Source organism: Pararge aegeria, chromosome 22, assembly GCF_905163445.1.
Source record: "Pararge aegeria chromosome 22, ilParAegt1.1, whole genome shotgun sequence".
NCBI lineage: Eukaryota > Metazoa > Arthropoda > Insecta > Lepidoptera > Nymphalidae > Pararge > Pararge aegeria.
In genome coordinates, this window is record NC_053201.1 from 9,521,095 (window position 1) to 9,547,553 (window position 26,459).

The 26,459-nt window shown below is 35.8% G+C and overlaps 1 protein-coding gene across 2 annotated transcripts; it reads right to left on the reverse strand.

Moving 5' to 3' along the window:
• Nucleotides 1-9,218: 9,218 nt before the first annotated feature.
• LOC120633759 lies at nucleotides 9,219-25,589 on the reverse strand. Of its 2 annotated transcripts, none has more exons than XM_039904095.1 (6): nucleotides 25,446-25,589; nucleotides 18,434-18,514; nucleotides 14,161-14,247; nucleotides 12,655-12,906; nucleotides 11,467-11,599; nucleotides 9,219-9,610 (listed from the first exon to the last, which is right to left on the reverse strand). In XM_039904095.1, exons 2-6 carry the CDS (start codon nucleotides 18,506-18,508, stop codon nucleotides 9,408-9,410), a joined length of 750 nt encoding a protein of 249 aa, XP_039760029.1. In that variant the 5' UTR covers nucleotides 18,509-18,514; nucleotides 25,446-25,589; the 3' UTR covers nucleotides 9,219-9,407. The 2 variants fall into 2 exon arrangements, with proteins under 2 accessions (XP_039760029.1, XP_039760028.1); XM_039904094.1 differs by having other exon boundaries at nucleotides 25,353-25,589.
• Nucleotides 25,590-26,459: the final 870 nt, after the last annotated feature.

Below are 26,459 nucleotides of genomic sequence, written 5' to 3' on the forward strand. Positions count from 1 at the left end.
TTAACACATTCGTTTCTTGGAGTGCACCTTTATCAGGTATGTTTGCGGAAGCGAGAGTAGACTGCTTTTATGCCTTTTATTTTTAAAGATGTGGCTCCCTGGTGCAAAGGTTGCGGGGGAGCACCAACAGCATCCTGAAGATTATTGCTGGCAGGTTGGACTACTGGCGAGTGAGTCGTTACTGTGCTACTTCAAATGGATTGGAGCAGCAGTGATTCGCATATTCAAACATTAATTTTCTTTTAATTGTCTTTAAGTTATATAGAAATAATGTTTTTTTTTTTACTAACATAAATACGAGACTTGATGCCTGAAATAAAGATTATGATTTAATTTTGGTGATGGAGTAACAAAAATCCAAAAGTACTTGAAATGTTCACATTAAGTATTGCGTAAGTTTGGTTTCTGTTAATCCCATTGCCTCGTTGGTTTACTAGTTAGTTCGACTGATAATCACGACCACCAGGGGTCTGAGCTTTTCGACATTGTAATATATATTAAGAAGTTTCCAGCACAGCGATGTTTTTTTTTCCACCAAAAGTTAGTCCGTAACTGTGGTGAGTGATGATGCGGTCTAAGATGGCAGCAGGCTAACCTATTAGGGGTTTGACAGTTATTTAACACTCATGCCCCTAGTTGGTTTCAAATCGCTGGGCAGCATGGTATTGGTAGGTACCACAACTAGCCACAGCCGAAGCCAGAGAATACCCCAATTAGCCCCGCCGGGGACGAACCCGTGATATCCCACCTATAAGACAGCGTTTGCCACTACGTTAGCGAAATCGTCGGTGTTTAGAAATTGGTTTTGTCAGAGGGAAAGTTCGCAATTGGTCTTGTTTATTATCACTTTCATGTGACGGCCGGCCGATGTCATGCTATCTCATTCGCACAATATTCGCAAGCCCGCAATATGTGCGACAGAGATAGCACGACATCGACCGTCAGTTATTAATCTATTATTAGTAGTAGATACTAATTCTTAGGATGAACTGTAAAGATCCTATGGATAGGGTTAACTTATTGTTCTCGTTATAAAACCGGATTGGAACCGGCATTCCGTCATGTGCAGTCCTACCTTTATAAAAGGTGATAAATGTTTACATTTAGCGAACTTACATAGAGTAGGAGATAAACAGAGACTTGTGCTTTTAGAAAGTCTTTTCAAGACCAATATTTTATTTGAAGTTTCCGTATGATTAGAGCTCTGTGATTTAGTTGCGTATGATATATACACTTTCAATGTGTGAGTGAAACTTGAATGGGTATTGGGGAAACCTACTGCCCATATCAGTATAAGGAAAAAGCATCAATTTACTTGAAGATTGTGGCTTTGTATTGAACGATTTGATTTTATAGGTGGTTATGTACGATCTTACATTATTATGATTAATTAATTAATGGAATTAGTAAAAAAGCGGTGATAGCGTAGTGGTTTAGACTACGGCTTCACTTTCGGAGGACAGAGTTGAAATCTTAGAACCTCTAATTATTCTAAGTTATGTGCGTTTTAAGCAAATAAAAAATCTTTCTTTAACTGTAAAACTAAACATTGTGAGAAACCTGCATGCCTAAGAGTTCTCCATAACGTTCTCAATGGTGTGTGAAGCCCACAATATTCACTGGGCCAGCGTGGTGGACTACGGCCTACACCAGGACTACACCATTCTCATTGTAGCCGGTAATGGGTTGCTTAGAATTACACTAGTAATAAATAAAACCGTGCAAATCTACGAGGGGTGGGAATGTTAAAGTTTTTAATTGCACTAGTATGGTCAGAAGGCAATATTAAAATATTTCTCCCACAGCTTTATTAACTGGGCGGACAAGTGAAAATAATATCCAAATAATAAACATACATGAATCCAATAATAAATGGAGTTAAACTTTTACTATTCCCCTTGTGAAGGGGTATAATTGGGGATATATTTTTTGTCTCCGGCTGCTAGCCGTGCTGACAAGGGATAAAATTAACGTGTCCACCTGCCAAAGCGCCAAAGCACGGCAACAGGGAATTTTACCCCCTTTTATTATTCATCATGTCATCCCATCTACCCATTACCGGCCCTACCTACAGAGCACGTGTCTCCTTCCACAATGAGAAGGGGTTAAGGCCTAAGTCCACCACGCTGGCCCAGTTCGGATTGGTGGATTCCACATACCCTTGAGAACATTATATAGAACTCTCAGACATGCAGGTTTCCTCAAGATGTTTTCCTTCAGCGTTGAAGCGAGTGATATTTTAATTACTTAAAAGGCAAATAACTTAAAAGAAGAAAAGTGTGTGCTGGGATTCGAACTTGACCCCCCGATAGTGAAGTCGAGCTCTTACCCAATGCGCTATTACCGCTTTATTATTATACGTTTGTTATTTGGATATTATGAAGATATATCTTTCACCGGGGGATGTCACCTGCCCATCATAGCCTTTTTTTTTTTTTTTTGGCGTGTTGTAAAAGCTTTATTGCTTCCTCCGACCCTTGGGCAGGACGGAGGTTATGTGGGACAAACTATGCCCATGATAGCCTACGTTGTAGGTATAACGCTTCGTTCAGCATCATCTAAGAATTAGCGTTCTTAGCTTTGTCGGCAGTTTGGCTACCAGCTACCTCCCATCACATCCTTGGGATTTTTTTTTTAAATATTTTAGTTCATTACAAGTTAGCCCTTGACTTAAATCTCACCTGATAGTCTAAGATGGCAGCGGGCTAATCTGTTAGGGGTGTAGTTATAGTAATAACATAACCCTAATCTGCTTCTACGCGACATCGTATCGGAACGTTTAATCGCTTGGCGGCACGTCTTTGTCGGTTGGGTGGTAACTAACCACGACCGAAGCTTCCCACCAGACCAGACCAGAGAAAAATGAGAAATTAATAATTCCCGAATTGCCTCTGCCGGAAGTCGAAACTAGGAGCTCCAACTCACATAGCTTACTGTTGTGTCAAGGAGGTCGTCAAAATACAACCTAGAGCTAGGCTAAGGCCTCAACGCACAAGCTAGGTTGTCTATACTTTTATTCGTAAAACGTTGGAGCATTTCCCGTAGGATCGGGTTATAAAGCGAACTAAATAGATAGTTACAGCTTCGCCCTGTAATCAACTGGTGCGGGTGTTTGGAACTTGTTTGAGTCTCAGATTAATAGGAACCCGATGCCGAACTAACTAGTAGGTAAATCGAGATTTCGGATTAGCTTTAGGTCAAGGCTGCATTATTCCGAGACGTAATGACTATATAAGCGTAAATTTGAGATATTTGAATAGGAATACATCACCGGATTCAATTTCACAATACAATTTTGCAATTTTTTGCTACGAATGCACTCTAGGAATCGCCGATTTCATCATTTATTTTTTACTTTTCCTTCACTCGTAAACAACTGTAAACTGAGTAAACACTGGTAGCTTCTTTATTAAAATCCAATGGTAAACGTCTTGTGGTCTCCTTGCAAAACAGAACGATTTCATTTTTATCACTATCAGAGAATTCAAAAAACACTCTTGGCACTACTACTTAGTCTCAGGGTCATATTCTTAAAGGTTAAAAATTAAAAATAACACTGCGTTTCTGGTTTAAAGATATGGAATGGTAAGTTTTCCTTATTAGAACATCGATGTAAAACCTAAGTATCTATATATACTACTTGTATTGAAATGTACTAGCGTTAGTTTATTTATTTTCATATTTATTATTATTATTTAATGTGTGTGTTTTGGAATAGTCATTCGGTTTTCTTCAAAAATAGAGAAAGAGATTAAGAGATTGATTTATAGAAGTAAGAGATTTCTACAGAGCGATCAGGTCGCCGTCTGTCATCTGTATTCTTTATTATTTTTATAAATATAAAATGCATATAAAAATTACGGAATTGACAGGATTTTTTTTTAAACCAGTTATAGCGTATTGGGTGTAACCTTTACGCGCGGTTGAAGTAAAACTTTATTTATTTTTTTATTGATGAAAGAGTAAAATGTTCCTGTGGCTCCGCCATTTCATTTTATATTCTATAAAATTCATTATAATAACTTCCACATTTTATAAATATTTTCATTTTAAATATTTTCTATTTCACATAAAGTAATTGAGAGTAGAAAATTGAAGGTCACATCAGCACATGTCAATATAAACTTGTCATTGAATATTATGGAATGTCGCATTTGTCAGAAAATTTATCCTCGTTTATTTATTAAAAAAAATAATAAATAAACGAGTATATTTAGAGATTTTCAAAAAACTTTGCAATTTAAAATAATTTGCTTAAAATTGTTGAATTTTTATTCGCTTTGCAATACAAAATTGATCAGTTTTAAAATATTGGAAACAAATAATCCTAATTGATTATGATATTTGCCGCTAGCTGGCATATAAGTCAAGAAGCGTGGAGTAGGTATACGACATATACTTCCAAATCCAAATTATTATTTAATAGCGGAAACTACACAGACATCTGACGTAAGCGTTACTTCCGTCAGAAAATGGAACTCCCTAGTCGCGCCTAAAGAAGTTTTACTTCAAAAAAAAAATCTTCAGCGACTATACTGACTTTATTCTTCTGCTTTTAAGATTCTTCTTCTCCTGTCCATGTCCTTCACAAAAAAAGTATAAATAAATAAATAAATGTTTAAAACATTTAATACCGTTGTGTGAAAGAAGTTCTGCGTTAAAAAATATTATATTCATATGAAATTATGCACGCTAAATTTAGGCAACGTCCAACACAAACCTTTTCAATTTTTCAATTCTGTTATTCAATTAAAGTTGTCCAATTCTCAGCACATCGTCAGCACTCACTGCATGCAATTTGCGAACTCGACTACGCTAAATTAAATGAACTCCGCCTAGAATAAGCGCTCCTATTCCAAATCTGTATAAACGTTCGTACAAAGTTTAAAACCATTAATACATCACGTTCGATACGATAGGAAACTCTTAATCTTCCATATTTTGTGTTGTGGGAGGCTTCGGCCGTGGCTCGTCACCACCCTACCGACAAAGACATACTGTTAAGCGTATTAGCGTTCCGGTATGATGTCGCGTATAAGCCGATTAGGGGTATGAAAAATGAAAATAAAAAAGTTTATTTAAACATCAACATTACAACTTGTTTGTTAGAGATACATTAGGTAAATATTGATATTAGACGTAACAAAATTAATCGCTAGCGAACACACTAAGCTATGGTATGTAGTTAGGCAGGTATGGCTAAATATAACTGCCTTACTTTTTAACAGGTTAGCCCGCTACTATCTTAGATTGCATCATCACTTACCACCAGGTGAGATTGCAGTCAAGGGCTAACGTGTAGTAGAGAAAAAAAATGTTCGAAAATATAGGAAACTGTGTATTGTTTACTAAACTATTGCTTTCTTTATCATGACTGACATCGTAACTCTCTCGTTGGTACAGTAGTTAGAATGGTTGACTAACGATCACGAGGTCTTGGGATACGAATACCGGGACCGGAAAGCGTTAGCTCTAGGAACGTGCCGCATGCCGTGATACCTCGCCGTTCCCAATATTCAAAAAAATCATATTAACAATTCTTTAATCACGTCTCTACTGTAATCCCGACAGACGGACTATATCCGAGTCAGTAGTCCCGATTAGTTGTTCGACACCTCCCATATATAAAAAGCTTTAGGTAACTATTGATAAACGACTAAAAAACGGGAGGTATCATCGTTCGAGTCCATGTAGGACTGAAGTGTATCGATGATGCACTCGTATTTATATCAAAATACCCACCAACTCAATGTCATGAACATTGGTAATTAATCAAATATAATTTTAACTGTTTCTCGAAAACTATCTATGAATTAATTAATAATTATTAGGGTATTTGTAAAATCCTAATCAATTTTATAAAACATCTGGCAAATATGAATTTATACTTATCAAAAGGTTGGATATTTACCCACTTTATACGAGTAATATTACTGTAACACTATTGCTAATATTCGTAATAAATGAAACCGGTTCGTTTTTGATCCGTGATTCCGTTCTCATCCGACCACTCAGTAGGTAGTTAGATCCCTGAATTAATAATAAATAATATATCAATCATTAATAATAAATAATTAATTTATTATTAATGATTGATATATTATTAATTTTATTAATTTATTATATAATTAATGATCCGATCATTATAACGTTCCTGCTTCTTTACAACAGTGCTTTTACGCAATTATGAAGTGCACACTACAGGCTGAGTATGAAAAATAAATAGAAATCGGATCGCTCATAGTGGTATAACAGCTTTAGGACCCAGTGTGAATGCACTGCGGTAGTGTATTGACACAGGAAAAAAATAATGTTATTCATTCCCCCCCCCGACTGAGGGTAAAATCGGTCAAGTACATCTTGAACTACAAATATGGGTTCCCCCTAGTTTTCACACTGGCACCTGCGAAATTATTTTCCCTTAGTAAGTTGCTTAATTTTTTTATCCCTCAACTTTAATTAGAAAACCTTCATACTCCCATACTCTTATTATAAAAGTGCGAAAGTTTATGCTTGTTTGTTACCAATGTTTAGCACAATCGCTGCACCATTCTTGAGCAAATTTTCAACATAGAATATTTTATTTAATAAAAATAACATTAAAGCGTAGTGGTTACGAAGCGGTTATAGCCGTTTAGTTAGGACTTCAGCTTCGCTTTCGGGGGGCCGAGTTCGAATCCCAGCACATACCTCTAACTTTTCTAAGTTACGTCAATTAAAATATCACTTGGTTGAAACAAGTAACAAGTTTAAAACCATTAATACATCACGTTCGATACGATAGGAAACATTTAATCTTCCATACTTTGTCTGGTGGGAGGCTTCGGCCGTGGCAAGTTACCACCCTACCGACAAAGACTGGCTGTTAAGCGATTTAGCGTTCCGGTGTGATGAAAAATGATGAAGGAAAACATCGTGAGGAAACCTGCATGCTTGAAAGTTATCGAAAATGCTCTCAAAGGCGTGTGAAGTCCACAAATCCGCCCTGGGCCAGGGTGGTGGACTATGACCTAAACCCTTATTGTGGGAGGAGATCCGTGCCCTGTAGTGGGCCGGTAATACGACTTAGCAGCTGGACCTTTATAACATTTGCAAAGATATCTTGTTGTCGGGCATACTGTCCATATCTTAATATATAATCTCCTATCACGATGTTTGTCCGCGATGGACTCCTAAACAACTTAACCGATTTAAAATTAAATTGGCACACTGTGAGCAGTTTGGTCCAACTTAAGAGATAGGATAGCTTCGATCTTTAATTGACAGTCACAATTAACTCCAAAAGATTCTAACAGATGTCGATACTTTTCGACTGGATTCAGTAAGTAATCAATAGATGGTTATGGTAAACCGACAAACGTGTCATATAAGCTAGCTTATAAGCTATCCCTATCCCTACTAATATTATGTCAATGTAAGTTTGTTTGTTACGCTTTCACGCAAAAACTACTTAACCGATCCTCATGAAACTTTGTGCACATATTTTTGGAAGTGTTAGAAGTAATATAGGATACTTTTTATCCCGACATTAACCTCGGTTCCTTTGGGAGAGGGGATGAAAGTGTTTAACGGGTTTACACCGTAACTCCGACAAATTATAACCGATTTAAATTATTTTTTTGTACTATAGAGGTTATAATATGTGTTTAATTTTGCCCAAACTTTGTGTAGATCTGAATATGGTTGCAGATAGAGGACAGAACTCCCCAGCGGACAGCAGCAAACCCCTCATTTAAGGCTTAGTGATACTGAATACTTTTAATATTTTTAGACTTACAACTAAATTGAATGCATGAAATCAAAAAACAAAGTCAAGCGCAGACGAAGTCGCGGGCAACAGCTAGTTTGAATTGAAGAAAGTAAGGAGCCATCCTCCTTATCAACAGAAATGGGATAGCAGTAATAGTTTAATCTTCATTTCAAATATTATGGATTCGATTAATTATTAAATTTAATACATTTGGAAATATGAAAATGGTTCCTGCAGGACATTGAAAAACCAAAATACCGTTCAGTTAAGAAAATACCGTTTAGTTGAGTAGTTAAGTGACCTCTTTCTTATAAAACGATTTGTATTATCGCTCGCTAACTTTTTCTTTAACCACCCGCAAAAAATTTTACTTTTAAATAATATGGTACATTTGTAAAGGACTTTGAGATTTTGTATCAACTAATTTTAAAATATTATTGTATACTCGATGTAAGTGGACTATTTGTGTTCTTTTTGAGAAATAAATGTCTTTAAGCCGAAAAACCTATGCGGTTGTAGTCGAGGGCAATGAATAGTTTTCACATATACGGACAGATGATGAGTAATTTCGTTGGACGCTTTTGGGATTTTACCAAAATATTACATACTCGTAATATCTGCATTTACTAGGTTAGGACCATAGTATAAAAGGCACTAATTAAAAGCGCTTTTGGCTTGAAAAAAATAATCTTTCATTTGTATGATATGTGTTTTGGATTTTTTGCTTTATTTTATGAAGCCATAGGTTTCCAAACTTATTTTGACCGAGGCTCACTTTTAAACCTAGTGCTAATTACGTGACCTCCAAAATTTTAAACTAAACATGTAATTAGAATTATTATTTCAAATGGCGTTTTTAAGATATTTTTTGGAACAATTAAATTTTTAATAAATATATAGATATTTATGTTTACATATATGTACTTATATTTTGTATATATCAATCCATAATATAGCTATACAGTTCATGTTTTTGCAAAAATACCAAGTTCTTGTGTTCAAACTTTCGTACAAACTGATTGATGAAGTTAATACTGCAACATTGAAATCTGCTCGTAACATTTCATCTCAACATCCAAAATTATTTGTTTGAAACGTACAAAAATTAAAATTTTTGCTTTTTTATAAAAAAAAAGTGATCCTCCAGACCGTCTAAATTACTTTGGTGCTTAGCATAAAACAATACTTGTAGGGGTATTTTATCGCCCCCCATTATTATCCCGGAAAAACGTACGGTTCCAGAGGGTTAAATCTGTTTTGACACAGAAGGACATTGACATGTATTTTTGGATACGCAGGGGTAGTTTCAGAGAATAATGAAGGTATAAACATCACAATTTCTACGCGAACTTTTTAAGGAACGAAACGAATTCTGAACGAATTTTTTGTTCGCGAGGAAATTGTGTAATGTATAAATTATATTAAAAAAAATAATAAATTATATATTATGTAATGAAAAAAGAAAAAATTTAGGACAAAGTTTTTGGTTTTATTTATAGACCAGAAGCGTCTAAACCTCGTTATAATCCAGTCAGCATGCAACTATGGATACAACAATGTCATAATTAAAACCCTTCTTGAATAATTATACACGTTAATAGTATAATAAATAAAAATTTCTTAACGTATTAATGACGGATTTCTATTAAATCCTTCATCATTGTTGCTGTTCTTCTTTAGGCTCCGTTTTCTTCTCTTCTATAATAAAAAAGACATCTTTCTTCTCATCAACCTTAGTGGATGGTCCATTTATAAGACATTCAATGTAAGATGGTGGTTGGTCGACGTCCTTTCTAGCCATTTCGATTCTTAAATATGTAATGTATTTTTTGATCAGCACCAGATAAAGTGTAGCAATGCCTGAAAGATAAAGTACTTTACTTAATAGCAAATACTATTTATTTAATTATTATTTATGTACCATAAATTGTGATTGTGAACATAAGATACACATACATGAAGTGTACAAAGGAAAGCTTATCTCTGTAAGAGATCTCTTCCAGCTACACCAGGATGTGAGTAAGATGATTTAATTGTGGTATAGGTCAAATAAAGGTACAATATACTACATAATAACTACTAAGGATATTCAATATATCTATATAATGACAAAAATCTACATACCAATACAATAAAATTTAAAGATACTATATTTACGTTATGTTTAGAAGCATGGGAGCAAACACCATGTACAGCATGTTATTTGCTATGCATAAATAAACGGTTTTTTTACGAGTTTACAATGAACGTTAGGATTTACATTATGTTTAGAAGCTTCATAGAAGAAGAAATTGCACGTGCAACACACAGGAAAAGAACCAGTAAGGAGTATACAGTAAACAATGTAGACATGCAAAGGCGGCCTTATTGCTGCAAGAACTCTTACAGGCAACAAAGACAGGACTTACAGCAAGAGAACGGGATAGTTGTAGCCAAGAGTGTTGATATATATACATAAATACCAAATTGTATAGAAACAAATATATAAATAATTTAAATAAATATAACATAAACATAATATTTATAAATATATAACATACATAATATATTTGCGGATTTGACTTTTCGCGAAGTATATAGCAAAATAAGCTTAACATCGTTGTACCTAGGTATATTATAGATATTAACAATAAAACGCAAAGTAACGAATGCTCTATTCAAGCATGAATTATGTATACTTAGTATGCTCGACTAAGAAATCACGAGGAACGATTTCCGGGTTGGGCTAATAAAAGTAAAGAAAAAAAGTGACGAATGACGCACAGTCGGTATCCATTTTAAGAATTAACGTTCAATTCGTAAACGTTATAGTTTTGGCACATTTTTCTAGACGTCATTCCGGATCCAATGAGCTATCGCACATAATTTTAAGAATATATAATATAAGAATTCTCTATTTTGTACCATTTTCAACTTGTCGACTAGACTATAATGGTTACCGACCGGGACTCCTATTTGCATTCGAATTTATTATTTGTTCTGTAATCTATGGATTATAAAACTACTTGAATAATTATTCAGTGGTATTATTATATTGGCTAATAAGTTAGACGGCTAATATCTTTTGTAAATACAGTGGACCCCCGGTAGTCCGGCCCCTGTCTAATCCGGCGCCCCCTGTAATCCGACATGGTCTATTATTTATTATTGAATACGTATTCGCTAAGCATGATTGAACAAGTTACAACTTGTACGCACCATCACTATTGTGGTCGGATTACAAGGTACTCTTTTGTAAAAAAATCCGGACTAGGGGTCTTAGGCAGTACTCTATAATTCGACGAATTCGATAGTTCGACACTGCCCTGCAAAATCTTTGTCGGACTACCAGGGGTCCACTATATTAATGTTACTTTGTAATTATTATCATTTTTGTGTCACAATTATTCTTTGAAACTTTAATAAAGTATTGACTTGTATTTTTGGTTCATTACTCGCTTTCGGATTTTTTTTTAGAGTTGTTGAAAATTTCGAGCGAACCATTAAATTAATATTATTACATTTCACAAAAATAATAATAATTATTTCCTAAAATTAATATCAAAAAATATATAAGCCGTCTAAGTGTTCACTTATTGGCATGGTACCCAAAATACTGGCGGTTTTGGCCCTTTGAATTGTTAAGACTTTTTAGCCGTTGGGCTAAATAAGCGCCAGCTCTTGGGTCACCAGACGTCAAGATCAATTTTTAGGTCATAGTTAAGCAAAATACGTACAAATATCCGCAATTTTGAAAGAAGTGAGGACGACGGTGTTTCCGAATGACGACTGGAAGCTCAAATCCAGTAACTGAACTGCCAGCTTTACTGTAGACATGACAAGGAACATACGAATCGGTTCTGGATCTTTCTGGAAAGATTTTTTGAATTTATATATCTTTTGGCGCGATGGAGTGAATTTTTACGATGCGCGCGCACACCGACACCTGAATTCTACATCGTAAAGTTAGTTCTAGGTGGCACGAAAATCTATAACTATGTTCAAGTTGTATATTCTAGTATTTATATATTTAGAACACGTGTTTCCTAACAGTACAAACAGTGTGAATAAATAAATATTATGACGTTATTATTTAAATAAAATCTTTTTGATTAATTTTAATATTATCGTTAATCACTACTGCATTTTAGTTTTTATTTTTTCCATACGCCTAAGAAATATAACTTCTAAAGCGTGTAAAACCTCTCAGCACCACGATGATGTTAGGAAATTGGCGATGCCCATCCCCTTCCTCGGATGTTAGTCCATGTTAAGCCATGTCAGTCCCGGCTTATCACTAACATGTAAAAAAAATCGTTAATACCCGCCAACCCGCATTACAAAAGCGTTATGGGTCTATGCTCTATGTAAGAGGAGGCCTGTGGTCAGCATGAGAACCTTAATAGGCTAATAGCAGTTTGTGAATGACATAACAGCTGTTTCGGTACCGGTCAGATTTTTAGTGAACAGTGCTTTAAGTATAACATGTATGGCCAGAAGTGCTAACATACAATAACTAGGCAGGAAATAACTTCAAATTGTTTTTATTTAAGAAGCCCACAACAAATTTAGCCGGTTGCTCTTTTTGTTATCACCATCTCACAGTGTCATCTAAACATCACTTTGCAAGATGTGTTTTATTCACTACCTGTAAAATGTTGCTCTGTGTATAAGCGATGGTTTACCACTAACCATCAGGTGGCTTATGTGGTTGGTACATAAATTAATAAGTATAAAAAAAAACACCACAGTAATCGTATTGAGATGTTACAATACACGCGAGGTATGATGACATTTTTATTAATCTATCAAATGTTGAGCCAGTTGAGCAAAAAAGTTGTTGAGATGTTAAAATACACGCGAGGTATGATAACATTTTTATTAATCTTAAAAATGTTGAACCAGTTGAGCAAAAAAATACTAACCTTATGAACTGCACCTACGAAAGCCAAGACGAACTTGAGCCAAACGGCGTTAACCAAGAAATACAGTATGTCGATTATTTGTAAATGCAGCATCCCAGGGTAACATGCAGGCTGATTCTCCGTTATTGGCATATAGTCGATCGGAATGTTATTGTAGTAGTGAAACGACAGTGGGAAAGGGTAGAAACCGTGGTTTCCAAGGTTTATGAGCCCGACAACCGGATCCAACCATTTCCATTGGACGGCGCGGAGCTAAAACAGAAGCAGACGTAAAATTAAAAAAAAAAAACCCCCGACTTTCAATATCGTGTAAATTTATTAATCCAATCACAATTCCATTACAGATGAATTTTTTAATGACAAGGTTGCTTGGAAGCATCCGGCTCCGCTTTCAGCTCTCACAAGATAGAAAAATGAATGTTAGAATACAAAATGTAAATTGTTGATGTTGGAAAAGAGCAACTGCTGAGTTTCTTGCCGGCTTCGTCTCGGTAGAATCTGCCTTCCGAACCGGTGGTAGAATCACTACAAACAGACAGACTTGACGTTTCAAAAGTGCTTATATTAGGCCTACTTGAAATAAATGAATTTTGAATTTGAATTTGAGTGTCATAAAGGTTACTTATATATTTTCAAAAGAGAATGTCAATATAATGTTTACATTTGAAATGGAACTCTGTGAGGGTCGTGTAACCAAATTGGATACCCATATTCAGCATTCAGTCTACAGCATTCCTGTCGAGGCATCAAGTTTGGTTCCCGTACGCATATCTAACCTTCAGGAGTTATGTGCATTTTAATGTTCTTTCAGGCTTCTTACTGATTTCCACGACACAGCGAAATCCTAGTGTGGAAATCACAGACTTTATATGTATTCTTTGGATTACTTTTTATGTCAATTTGAAAAAAAAAAGCAGTGGGAATGACTACGGTCTCCATCTTTTTCATTCTAAGAAGTGATCTATTCCTTGTCCTATGCCGGAAATGGATTGTTGATGGTCATGATGATGACAAGTTTACCTAACAAAATTACCTTTCAAAGACTTAAACTAATCAAAATAATATTTTCACCACTGTAACAATTGCATTAATTAATTAATCAAACATTAATCATATTACTTATAGTTATTTCTTCCAGGCAACCATTATGAGGAATTGACTCACATATGAATTGTTATAGCGATGCGCAAAATGCAAAAAATAACTTACATATTGGTATTTACAAAAATAGTAGATAAATATTCACTGCTGTAAAATAAACTAATACATAATATTAACGGTAGAGAACATTGTAATGTGGAATATAATAAACATACTTGCAGTGTCAAATAACAATTCTTTAGAAGAGTCTTAAAAATATTATGTGGTTAAGCGTAACGAATGCTACGTGGAAGATCATTCCAAAATTAAATAACCTACCTAAATGTTTATATCACTCAGCAAGCTTAGCACGTGAATGAAATTCCGAGTAAGTAACATAAGTGCTGTCAATATTGAATTACTCACGCTCTCCTTGCTAACGTCGCATTGAAAGCCACTGGTGACAATGAAAACAATGACCACATGAAATCCGATGGCGACGAGACTGGCTATCTGCGAAAACAAAAGATGGAAAAATTGGTAAATTAAGAAATATAATATTTGCAATAACGTGCATAGAGGACAAGCACAGGGTATGCAGCTGATATAAATGAAGAAAATCTCCAGTACGAGTTATAAAAAGCATATCCTTAAGTATTTATAACTCGGACTGGAGATTTTTTTCATTTTATATAATCATCATACACCACTGGAAATAACAATTAAAAATTTATTTCAAAGTGCTTTAAATTTACAAGATATACTTGTTAATTAAAAACACCTTTGTGACTTAAAGTTATTCTATTGCTTTAAATCTAAACAGAAAGAATATTCTAAATTAATAAATTAAAAAATATACTACGACAACACACACACCGCCATCTAGTTTCAAAGTAAGCGTAGCTTGAGTTATGGGTACTAAGATTGCTGATGAATATATAGACGTATATAAAATATAAATATAATACACGTCAATATTTATAACATACTGATAAACACCCATGAAACTGAAAAACATTCATTATTGTTAAGAAAATAAAAGAATAAAATCTTCATCAGATTAACATTTTTCCAGTTGTGGGAATCGAACCCCATTCTACCAATTTAAACCAAGTAGTTGTTATTTTACAATATCGAACAATAAATAACCTTTTTTATTATGTAACTAGCTTATGCCTGTGACTTTAACGGGTTTTCTAATAATCCATTTCAAACAATCAAAAGTAACTGTAACTAGCAGCTGGTCCGGGATAATAGTAATTATTCTATCACCATCTGCAAAACCTCATTATATACTTCTACTATATTATGTGCTAAATTTCATCAATATGGGTTCAAAGACTGAGCAGAACATAAGTAGCAAACAAACAAGTAAACACTTTTACATGGTTTTTTCAAATGTATAGTAACTTCGACGTAAATATTGTGTATTATTACGTTCATTAAACTTATCAACCCATCACCCACCCACTACATGTACTCTCCTCCCAAATTGAATAGGGGTTAAGGCCTTAGTCCACCACGTTGGCCCAGTGCGGATTGGTGGACTCCACACGCCTTTGAGAAAATTATCGAGAACTCTCGGGCATGCAGGTTTACTCGCGATGTTTTCCTTCACCGTTGAAGCAAGTGATATTTGAATCTTTTTAAAACGCAAATAACTTAGAACAGTTATCGGTGCTGGGATTCGAACTTGTAACCCCAAAAGTGAAGTCTAATTCCTACCCATTGAGCGATTACCGCTTTTACTCGTAGATCCAATATTAACATTACGTGATTTAAAAGCCATGCCACTTTATGCCTGTTTCTAGTGTGTTGATAATACGGAAATCTTAATCGGATTCATGATTATGTGACCTCATACTGACAGAGATAGGTTAATATTTCGCTTGTTGACAGCATTGACCTGAAGCGATAGTTAAATTTCGGAGGTTCAACTTTGTTATCACCCCTCCACAGATCCAATATACAAGTTACAGATTATACTATGACAATACACACATCGCAATCTAGCCCCAAAGTAAGCGTAGCTTGTGTTATGGGTACTAAGATAGCTGTTCAATATTTTAATGGATATAATACACATAAATACTTATAATATACAGATAAACACCGAGACACTGAAAAACAATCATGTTCATCACACAAACATTTTCCAGTTGGGGGCCATCCATAAAGTACGTCACACGTTAATGGGGAGGGAGGGTATCACCGAAGTGTGACATCGTGTGACAAGGGGCATGGGGGTCAATACTTTTGTGACGTCACATGTTAAAATTTAAAATACTAAAACGCAAAGTTTGGATGTGAATTAAAAATTTAAAAAATTTACGAACTTGATCTATATTTATTAATAATTTAGCATTCTCGCTATGCGATAATCTCTCATGCAACGTCATTTAACTTCTAGAGCGGCGTTGTAATGCAAGTGAGACACTCAAATTCACGACAATTTTGAATGGTAACGATTTAAATAGGTTTAAGTCGTCGGCGAGTGCTCGCTCGCTTTTCTATCGTTCCGCACGTCGGTTGTTTGCGAGACCTTCGACAAGTACTACTTACTTACTATGAAAATAGCTGTTTTCTCTCGATTATTTTTAAATACATACATAAATTTAAAAATTGTGTGACGTCACATCAGGAGGGGGGGGTTATAAAAATGTGACAACCTGTGACAAGGACGGGGGGAGGGGTTCAAAAGTCCTAAAATTCGTGTGACGTACTTTATGGATGGCCCCTTGTGGGAATCGAACCCACGGCCAAGGACTCAGAAAGCAGGTCGCTGCCCACTGCGCCAGTCGGCTGTCAGTCGGTTGTCAAGAATGAAGTAGACTATCTATAATGATTATTTACTCTTCTATTAATTGATATTAATATACTTTTTGGTACAGTAGTTAGTATTTTATGTTGTTTATATAGTTAAAACATATATATAAATATTTTTTTTATTATTTATACTGGCTGGTTATCCTTAACACAGATAAAATCTAGCTAGTGCATATGTTATTTATTATCGTTTATTTTATTACCAGACTTTCTGTTTGTATGTGCAATAAAGACTTTTTCTTCTATGTTCTAGTAAGGAAATGAGGTCCTGAGTTCTCACCAGCTTTGCTTTGGAGAGCACGTTATGCTGTCAGCCCCGGTTATATAAATAATCACTAACCAGTAATAGTTAAAGTCTATCAACTCACATTAGAGTAGTGTGGTGGGCCTACACTTCAAAATCTCTCTATTTTATTAAAGAAGAAGCCTGACCCAGTAGTGGGAAATTGATAGGCTTATGGTGATTATTTTCTACATGTTTTATACCATAGAAAATCTAGCTTGATGGAAATAATGAGGTATGGCCTTCACGCATTATATTATATGCATACTACACCGCCTCGATTGAAATGAAAGCATTGGAAAATGAGCTTTATTTTATTTTACATTACGCAAAGTTTCCTATAAATGTGTGCCAGTAGTATACAACTTGTAACCGAATTACGAAATAATGTTTAAGAATTTATAAGTATATTTTATGAGGAATCATTCTGTAAACATTTTTAATTAAAAGAAGCATATTTATTTTTCCATACACGCGAATTCAAAACATTCCAAGTGTTTGCTTATGACAACCCTATTGAAAATAAAATACCGACACACGCATAGTACCTACGCTACGCGACGCGTACCTCATAAAGTGACAGGAGTCACATGATTTTAATTTTGTATGTGACATTAGGGCGGTATCTGATTTCATATGAAAACTATGGCAGTTGTTTACTCAAAAACTTATAGGTTTTCGCTTTCATGGATAAGTCTCAGAGACAGTACATAATGTATCTCTAAAGCCTGGGAAGTATTATTTCGGTTTTTATTTACACGTTGTGTGACGTGTGATCCACAATAACACAACACTTTACGGCACAACTTCCCATTCTAACTTCCCAACTTATCCTAACTTAATATCATAAATGCGAAAGTGTGTTTGTTTGTTTGTCTTTTCTTTACGCCCTAAGTCAGCAACCAATCAGCTTGAATTTGGGCATAGAAGGACGGATACTAAAATAGGCGACTTTGTATCCCATGAAACCAGATTCCCTCAGAATTTGTATAAAACCACAATAAACGCGAATGAAGAATATGAGCAACAATCAACTAGTAAGACATGAAGCTCAAGTTTCAATGCTTTATTAAGGGTCGAGTTAGTGTCAAGCCCTTGTCCATTGTATCCAAAGGTTGCATGGTTGCCTTTAAAACTATAATCATCATCATAATGTCAACCAATCGACGTCCACTGCTGGACATAGGTCTTATGTAGGGAGTTCCACAATACACGGTCCTGGGCCGCTTGCCTCCAGCGGCTCCCAGCGACTCGTCTGATGTCATTTGTCCGCCTCGTTAGGGGCCGAACTACGCTGCGATTACCGGTGCGGGGTCGCCATTCCAGCACCTTAAGACCCCAACGTCCATCGGTTTTCCGAGCTATGTGCCCTGCCCATTGCCACTTCAGCTTCGCAACTCGCTTATCTTTGTCGGTAACTCTAGTTCTTCTGCGGATCTCCTCATTTCTGATTTGATCACGTATAGATATTCCTAGCATAGCCCTCTTCATCGCCCGCTGAGTGACTCTGAGCCTTCTTATTAGGCCCATATTTAACAGAAAACTATACATACTGGCAATGGTAGGGTTTCTTAGTAAAACATTTTATACCAGACTCAAGTATCCAATGAAGAAGCAGCTAGCACGAGGGCTGGCCCTGAAGCCGCATTTTCTGGCGACTCTCATTTTGATCTGTAAAAATAAATTATCGTCTGAGCGTAACATAAAAAAATATTTGTGAATATATTAACTTTCTGTCGTGTGCAATAATGAACGCTTTATTGCACACCAATTGTAAATATAAAATAACTACTGTATAAATACGAAAGTACGCGTGATTTCTTGCACGGATATGATTATTTATAGCCTACTTTTTATCCACTGCTTAATAGAAATGCACAGTTATATAGGGCAGATATTTATTTACTTTAATTCAATTAGTACCTCCACCTTGACACCAATTACACTAATTAAATACATAGCAGATTAAAACGAGGACAAAAAAAAAGAAAATACAAAAATAAAAACGTAAACAAAAAACATAATTATAACAATACAATTAACTTTACAATAGTTTTATACCTACTAGAAATTATACTATCTTCTCGAAAAATCAAAAAATATGTATGGATGTATAGATATGGATGTATATAGGTTAGCTATAACCCTAAAAGGTTAGCCCTCAAACATTTAAACCGCATCATCACTCCACCAGTTTCCTAAAATAGGGTTCACATCTTCATCATCATCATTATTATCATTACCGGAATGAGAAGGGTTTATGTTAAGTTTGTATTGAGTGAGAACATTATGAATAACTCCCAGGCATGTAGATTCCACGGGTTAAACAAAGTGATATTTAATTGTTTAAAAACGCGCATAACTCCGAAAAATATGCAATATGCAGCGGTGGTTAGGAATGTGGTTAGGAATTCGGCTTTAATTTCGAGGGGCCGAGCTCGATCCCAGCATGCACCACTAACTTTTCTAAATAATAGTAATAATAATAATAATTGTTTCATTCAGGTAAAACCCTGAAAAAACCCTTTTACTCAATATAAACGTAAAAAAAGTAGCAAAGTATTTTAAAAGATCTAAAAAATTATAAATGAAATGAAAACAATTAAAAAAAATACAAATAAAATATTATAAATTACCCCAAAAGACGGTTCGTACACGTATAACCTACTATTTACGGTTTCCGTCGCGATGCAACGCAAGCCAGCTCTTTACAATAGGATTTCTGAGTTACGTGCGTTTTAAGCAATCAATTGCTTCAACGGCGAAGGAAAAAAACGGCATGCCCGAGAGTTGTCTATAATGTTCTCAAAGGGGTGTAGAGTCCACAGCCTAAACCCTTCTCATTGTAGGAGATCCGTGTCCTGTATGTAGTGGGTCGGTAATTGGTTGATATGATGAATGGGAGGCTGAATCCTAACCACTAGTTTATCATGGCTGTAGCAAAATAGTATATGCTCTTATCAAAAATCAATGCCAGCTGTCGTTTGTTTTTGCAGCTGGTGATAAACGTGTTGAATATTAATAGGTAAGTACCAAATGAGTCAAGCTCGGTATACGTACCTACGTATTTTAAATACACGATTAAAATAATATGGTGGGTTGTTTAAGTGACCATTTACCTACACAATGCATCGATACATATTAATTGAATGGTAGATATTTACCTACTACGGTTATCAATAATTAATGATTGTTTAATGGCATTTTTAATGTATTTGATGAAGAGCTAATTTGGTGCCCAAAAAAAATATGACTATTATAATAATTTATTTAATTTTAACCCTTAGCATCATCAATAGCCTGTAACAGTCCGCTGCTGGGCAAAAGGCCTTTCCCAATGGAAGTGTTTGCCATAATCACCAAGCTGGGCAGACAGGTTGGTGATCGCAGTAACACTGAGAACGCTGGTTCCCGTTCTCCTTTATATTTAACGGAGAACGGGAACCAGCGTTGGCTGTTGGTGTCTTACAAGGCGACTAATACCATTAGTCGCCTCGTACGACACCCAACGGGGAGAGAAAACGACTGTATTCTGATCTTCAGTCGCCACACACCCTTAGCTTACCTGGCGGTAAATAGTTACACATTATGCCTGGTACGTCTCTCAGACTCTTATTTTCCAAATAGTGTTGTTTTTCTCTTTTTATCGCACTTTAATAAATCGGCTTGCAATAAGAGGAATTAATACGAAAGCTTTTTCAACCTGGAGAGTAACTGGGGTTGCCAATATTTCTTTCTATAAATTTTATTATGTTATCCGTCCTAATACATTTCCTTGGACGCTAAGAAAAAAAATTACATTAAAAACTATTAATGGTTTTTAAATATTTTACCTTTACCTACTCCATAAAAACTATTGTAAACAAAAAATAGACTGCAAAACTTTGGGGAGACTCTTAATTTATATTGTGTTTAGTCTAGGTAGTCTTCTTCATTTTTCTAAGGCTTTACTTTAATAAATAAATAAATATACTACGACAATACACACATCGCCATCTAGCCCCAAAGTAAGCGTAGCTTGTGTTATGGGTACTAAGATGACTGATGAATATTTTTATGAATAATATACGTAAATAAATAGCAACATATATATAAACACTCGGACATTGAAAAACATTCATGCTCATCACACAAACATTTTCCAGTTGTGGAAATCGAACCTACGGCCTTGGACTCAGAAAGTAGGGTCGCTGCAAACTGCGCCAATCGGCCGTCTAATAGTACTTTGCGCATTTAAATATTGACGATTCAGATAAATGTGGTTCAGTTATTCTCACAAATGTATTGTGTTTTGCGACGTCGAGTGTTTCGTAATATTAGCTGGCTGTTACGAAATGAGGACGGTTTATAGTTACCACAACGGTTTGCGTACCGGTGTGGGTCTGACAGACCCTACTAGGCTTGCCAAGGGTCAGCCGTGCCTATGATTATCATTCCCCTGTGTCGTAATGTTTGTTTTCGTCACAGGGAATCAAAGTCATTGTTCACTTATCACCTTTCTACGTTTTATGTCCTCATGAATACTTGTTCGCGATATCGATTGGATGATTGGTTGTATCTAGACAACGCTTTATACACTTTATAATGGCCCTACCCATAGAAATCTTAATTACAAGACACAAGAAATATTGTGTATGCGTCACCTTGTCGCCGCGAACGAGACTCGGACCACTCGAATTTTAACCAAACATGGTAAAAATAGAAATGTATGACTCCCAATGTATGAAATGTATGATACGGATGTATGAAATGTATGATACGGTCGCTGTTTGACGTTTTTCGGCAATCAGTATTTTCTATACTTTTAGTGTTATTTCTATGGTCCTACCTAATATTATCCCCGTATATATAGTTTACAGAGTACAGACTACAGAGTACATAACCTATAAACCAGCTTATGTATATGTTTGTTGTACCACCTACTTATTTCTTATAACATTTTCTTGTATGCCTTTGGTTGCCTGGAAGAGATCGCTGTTTAGCGATAAGGCCGCCAAATTGTACGTTCTACCTTATTGTGCTGTTGTATTTGTATCTCTGTAAATTTTCTCTGTGGTGTACAATAAAAGTGTATTCATTCATTCATTCATTCAAACCAGCTATACTCCAGTTACTAATATGAATCCAGTGGGTCTCTCTTATACTAAATGATTATAGTTTGACTGTGGTATTCCGTAACAGGAGCATTGAGTTGAGTCGGAGATTTTGTTATAATAACAAATGACGGACCAAGGCGATGCCACTCCTAACGGTAAGTAGAAATGTATGCTTTTAAAAAGATCAACACTTCGCTGGGCAAGGAACATGTCCTATAAAGCACAGCTGTATGATGTGTCCATAGACCCGAAGCGTAAGTATGTTAAGATTTATGTGCCTTCAATACCGGCATGACCTTCAGACCGTAAAAAAACAATTGCTTGGCGGCAGAAATATGCCTTGCGGTAGTACAGAGTACTTCCCCGGACGAACCGAGTCACTAAAAGCTCTATTATTAAAACTTTCCATTATAATCGTTAATAAATGTGTTGACATTGATTTTGTATATCAAAGTAAAATTTTAAATGTCGAACCTTTATATGAAAGGATTATGGATTCCGATTTATGTAGTAAATAAATAAATAAATAAATAAATATACTACGACAATACACACATCGCCATCTAGCCCCAGAGTAAGCGTAGCTTATGTTATGGGTACTCAGATGACTGATGAATGTTTTTGCGTATAATATACATAAATGCTTATAATATACATATAAACACCCAATACTAAGAACACTGATGAGTATTTTTATGAATAATATACATATAAACACCCAGCCACTGAAAAACATTTATGTTCATCGCACAAACATTGTCCAGTAGTGGGAATAGAACCCACGGCCTTGGGCTCAGAAAGCAGGGTCGCTGCCCACTGCACCAATCGGCCGTCAAGGGTATCTCATAAACGCCTTATAAAATTATTGTTAGTATAATTCCTGAAGATTTTATTCTGATTTCCTTATATCCTATTGTCCATCAATAGGAATGGATATTGGTTGGAGTTTTTTTAAAGGTTTTAATGTGGCATATTGAGCTATGTGGTGACGGCGGGTCAGAATACAAGTGACACCACCCCCCCCCCTCTTCCAGGGGGTGTTGAAGCGACTAAGGGAATATAACCCTGAAAAGGCAGCAGCGAACCCGTGCCGCTGCTACCAGTGGCGTGCATTGAGGGTATGCACAGGGTATGCAGATGATATAAAATGAAGAAAATCTCCAGCATGAGTTATAAATACTTGAGGGTAGGCTTCTTATAACTCTTACAATGCCTATCCTTAAGTTTTTTATAACTCGTACTGGAGATTTTCTTTATTATATATCATCTGAATACCCTGTGCATACCTTCAATGCATGCTACTGGCTACTACCATCACCAATCCGTCTGCCCACCGCGGCGTGGTGATATGGACAAACCATCCAACCCTCAAGTACGTCTTTGGTTGCCTTTAGTCCACCAGTGAACTATTTAAGGCTCTTGATGTCGAATATGGCACTATGACTCGTGATACCTACTTATAGTGAGTCCTAGATCCAGTATAAGAGTACACCGCTTTGTAACAAATAACTACTTGTACTGTTCCCATTTATGGAATAGCTCTGCCAAGTATCAGCTAGATGCCCTGGATTCGGTGGATCGCCGTGCTAGAAGGCTCATCGGTGACCTAGCCAATAAAACACTTCAGAGTTTGGAACATCGTCGCAAGGTTGCGTGCCTTTCGGTGTTCTATAGGATATATTTCGGAGAGTGTGCTCAAGAACTATTTGATCTAGTTCCCTCCTCGCCTTTTTATCATCGAACCGCGAGGCACTGTAAAGAACTGCATCTCTACGTGGTCGATATACCGCGGACGCGTACGAAGCGCTTCGCATCTTCGTTTCTGATCCGCACCGCTAGGATCTGGAATGCTCTTCCAGCTTACATTTTCCCCAGTTCCTACAATATGAGTACCTTCAAATCAAGATTGAATAGGCATCTTCTAGGCAAACGCGCTCCACCTTAGGCTGCATCATCGCTTACCATCAGGTGATTGCAGTGAAGCGCTCGTCTATAAATATAAATACAAATCTAGTTTTTCACTTTATTGTCACTGTCAAAATAACCGTGACATTAATGAAGAATTATAACTAGCCATAAGGAACGTCTGGCATAATATTTAAAACAATAACAACTTTTAACTATATAATGAGCGATACATTTTCTTTTGGGAATATGTTTATCCAGCACGGATGGCGTTGGCAGGAGATAATAATTTTACCCCCGATTATATCCACTGACAAGGGATAAAAACTTGTTCACCCACGGCCCACCAATTCACGACTCGCTCGCATGGGCAGGAGACAAAAATTATGTTTCCTGACAGGGGATATAATTAAAGTATTCACCTGCTGAAGCACGGGAACATGGAATAGGAGAGGTTTACAACCGTTTATTACTACACATATATTATTTTGATATTATTTCCACTTGTGCAGCCGTGCAGTAGTGCTAGCATAGGCAGGAGACAAAAGTTATATCCCCAGATTATATCCCCTGATAGGGGATATAATTAAAGTATCCACCTGGAGGGCTAGCATGGGCAGGAGACAATTATCTCCCCGGGAAAGGATATAAATCTATCATCTCCCACAGCTTTATCAACTCTCAAAGCACTGGCGCACATGTGGAAATAATATATATGTATTAATAAACGGGGGTAAACTTCTCCGTTTCCATGTTCCAGTGATTTAGCAGGTGGGCAAGTTAATTATATTCCTTGTCAGGGGATATAATCGGGGGATATAATTTTTATCTCCCGCCCGTGCTAGCCCTGCTGCAAAGCACGGGAACATGGAATAAGAAAAGTTTACATCCGTTAATTAGGTATTACACATATATTATTTGGATATTATTGCCACTTGTGCGTCAATGCTCGGACAATTGATAAAGCTGTGGGAGAAGATACATTTTTATCCTTTCCCCGGGGAGACAATTGTCTCCTGCCCATGCTAGCCCAGCAGAGGGAAAAAGTTTGAGTGTACCTCCGTATAATATGACACATGTATTATTTGCATATTATTTTTACCCGGGTGTGAATAAAACTGTTGAGAATATAAAAAGGAAATCTTTTTACCGTGGAGAAAAATGTTAACATCCCATGCCAGCCGTGCGGTGGGTATAGTCAGGGATAACTAAGCTGTTAGCAGGTAAAAATAAAATAATTACCTACCGTACGTAACTACCTTCCATTTTTGTACCTACATATCAAGAGTTTTTACCATATTGTATGTTTCATAAAAATTACTAAACGTACCTATCTACCTGTAGTTGTAGGTAGGTTAATGTACAAAAGCACTTAATATACATATATTATGTGTATTTAGTATATAACTAGTTTGTACTAAATTCTCTCTTCAAAATTATCGACAAGTCTGCATATACATTAAAAAATACCAGTTAGATCGTATTACTCAGCGATAGCTACTACTTACGTAGGTATAAACGGACGTTAACGATTTCACCGCAATTCACGCAATATATTGCAACAAAACACTATTTTTAATGTTAGAATACAACCAACTCACCGGTTATACTCTTTATTAAGCACAAACTTCCACTAGAGTCACATAAAACGTATGTAGGGATATAAAACGCTTGCACCGTCCGAAATTACAGCGCGATCGACAACACCCACTGCGCAGTTGCGCGTGCGCAATGCGAGATGTTTGTGTGCGGCGATCTACATAGCGTAGTGGAGACACAGAGGCGTAGAGGTTATCAATGCGTGATGATTATTTTTATAGTAAATGGTGCCTAACGTAAGATTTTCTACCTATTCGATCTGGTGATTGAATAAAAAAGAAAGAAATTGCAAGAAAGAATCCGAAGAGCGTTATCAAGATGTAATATTGTTGCCCAGTATTGTTACTATATAGATGGCAATCTTTTGATCGCGTGATCGAATAGGTACAAAATCTCAAACTCTGCATTCTGTAATTAAACTAAACTTTCTTATTTTAGTTTAATGATAATTTTACAGTTTTATGTCTAAATAATTGTTTTCCTTTTATGTAATTTACTTTTATTAGTTAACTATTGAAACAGATTTTTCACGAAATAAGTACACCTATGTGTACCATTATGTAGAAAAGACTTCTGCACTAATGACAAAACATTTTTTCAAGTCGCTATGTATATATATTTTAAATTTACGATATAAAATATATAACCCTATTAAAAGAAACTTTTAATTTTTGTATATACTAATTTCAATATGTTTTTCATTTTTTTCCTCAAAGATGACGAATTTGTTCTTCAATTACGAAAACTTAACTCGCGGAAGATACCAAACGCGCCCTATCGATACGATTTTGATTCAAAAGCTTACATTTATCTATTAAATAAGATCTTTTTTTATAGCAAAGATTATCAAAATGTGATTTAAATATTGCTACATATTTTCAGTGCCGCGTAAAAAAAAGTGATACAAAAACTATTTTACAATGTAATAACATCATTACATTTAAAAAAGCACATTGATTTGGCGGGTACTAATGTGTCTGTGATTAAATTACACTGTAAAGTTGATTCAAATGTGT

Bases quoted from the DNA above. Each gene is read 5' to 3' on its own strand.
- LOC120633759 (XM_039904095.1), bottom strand. From the start codon at position 18,508: ATGAGAGTCGCCAGAAAATGCGGCTTCAGGGCCAGCCCTCGTGCTAGC. The intron at 14,248-18,433 runs GTATAAAATGTT...TTGTTTTCGCAG, and splicing joins TCATTGGATACTTGAGTCTG to ATAGCCAGTCTCGTCGCCAT. The intron at 11,600-12,654 runs GTTAGTATTTTT...AAATCTTTCCAG, and splicing joins TCGTAGGTGCAGTTCATAAG to AAAGATCCAGAACCGATTCG.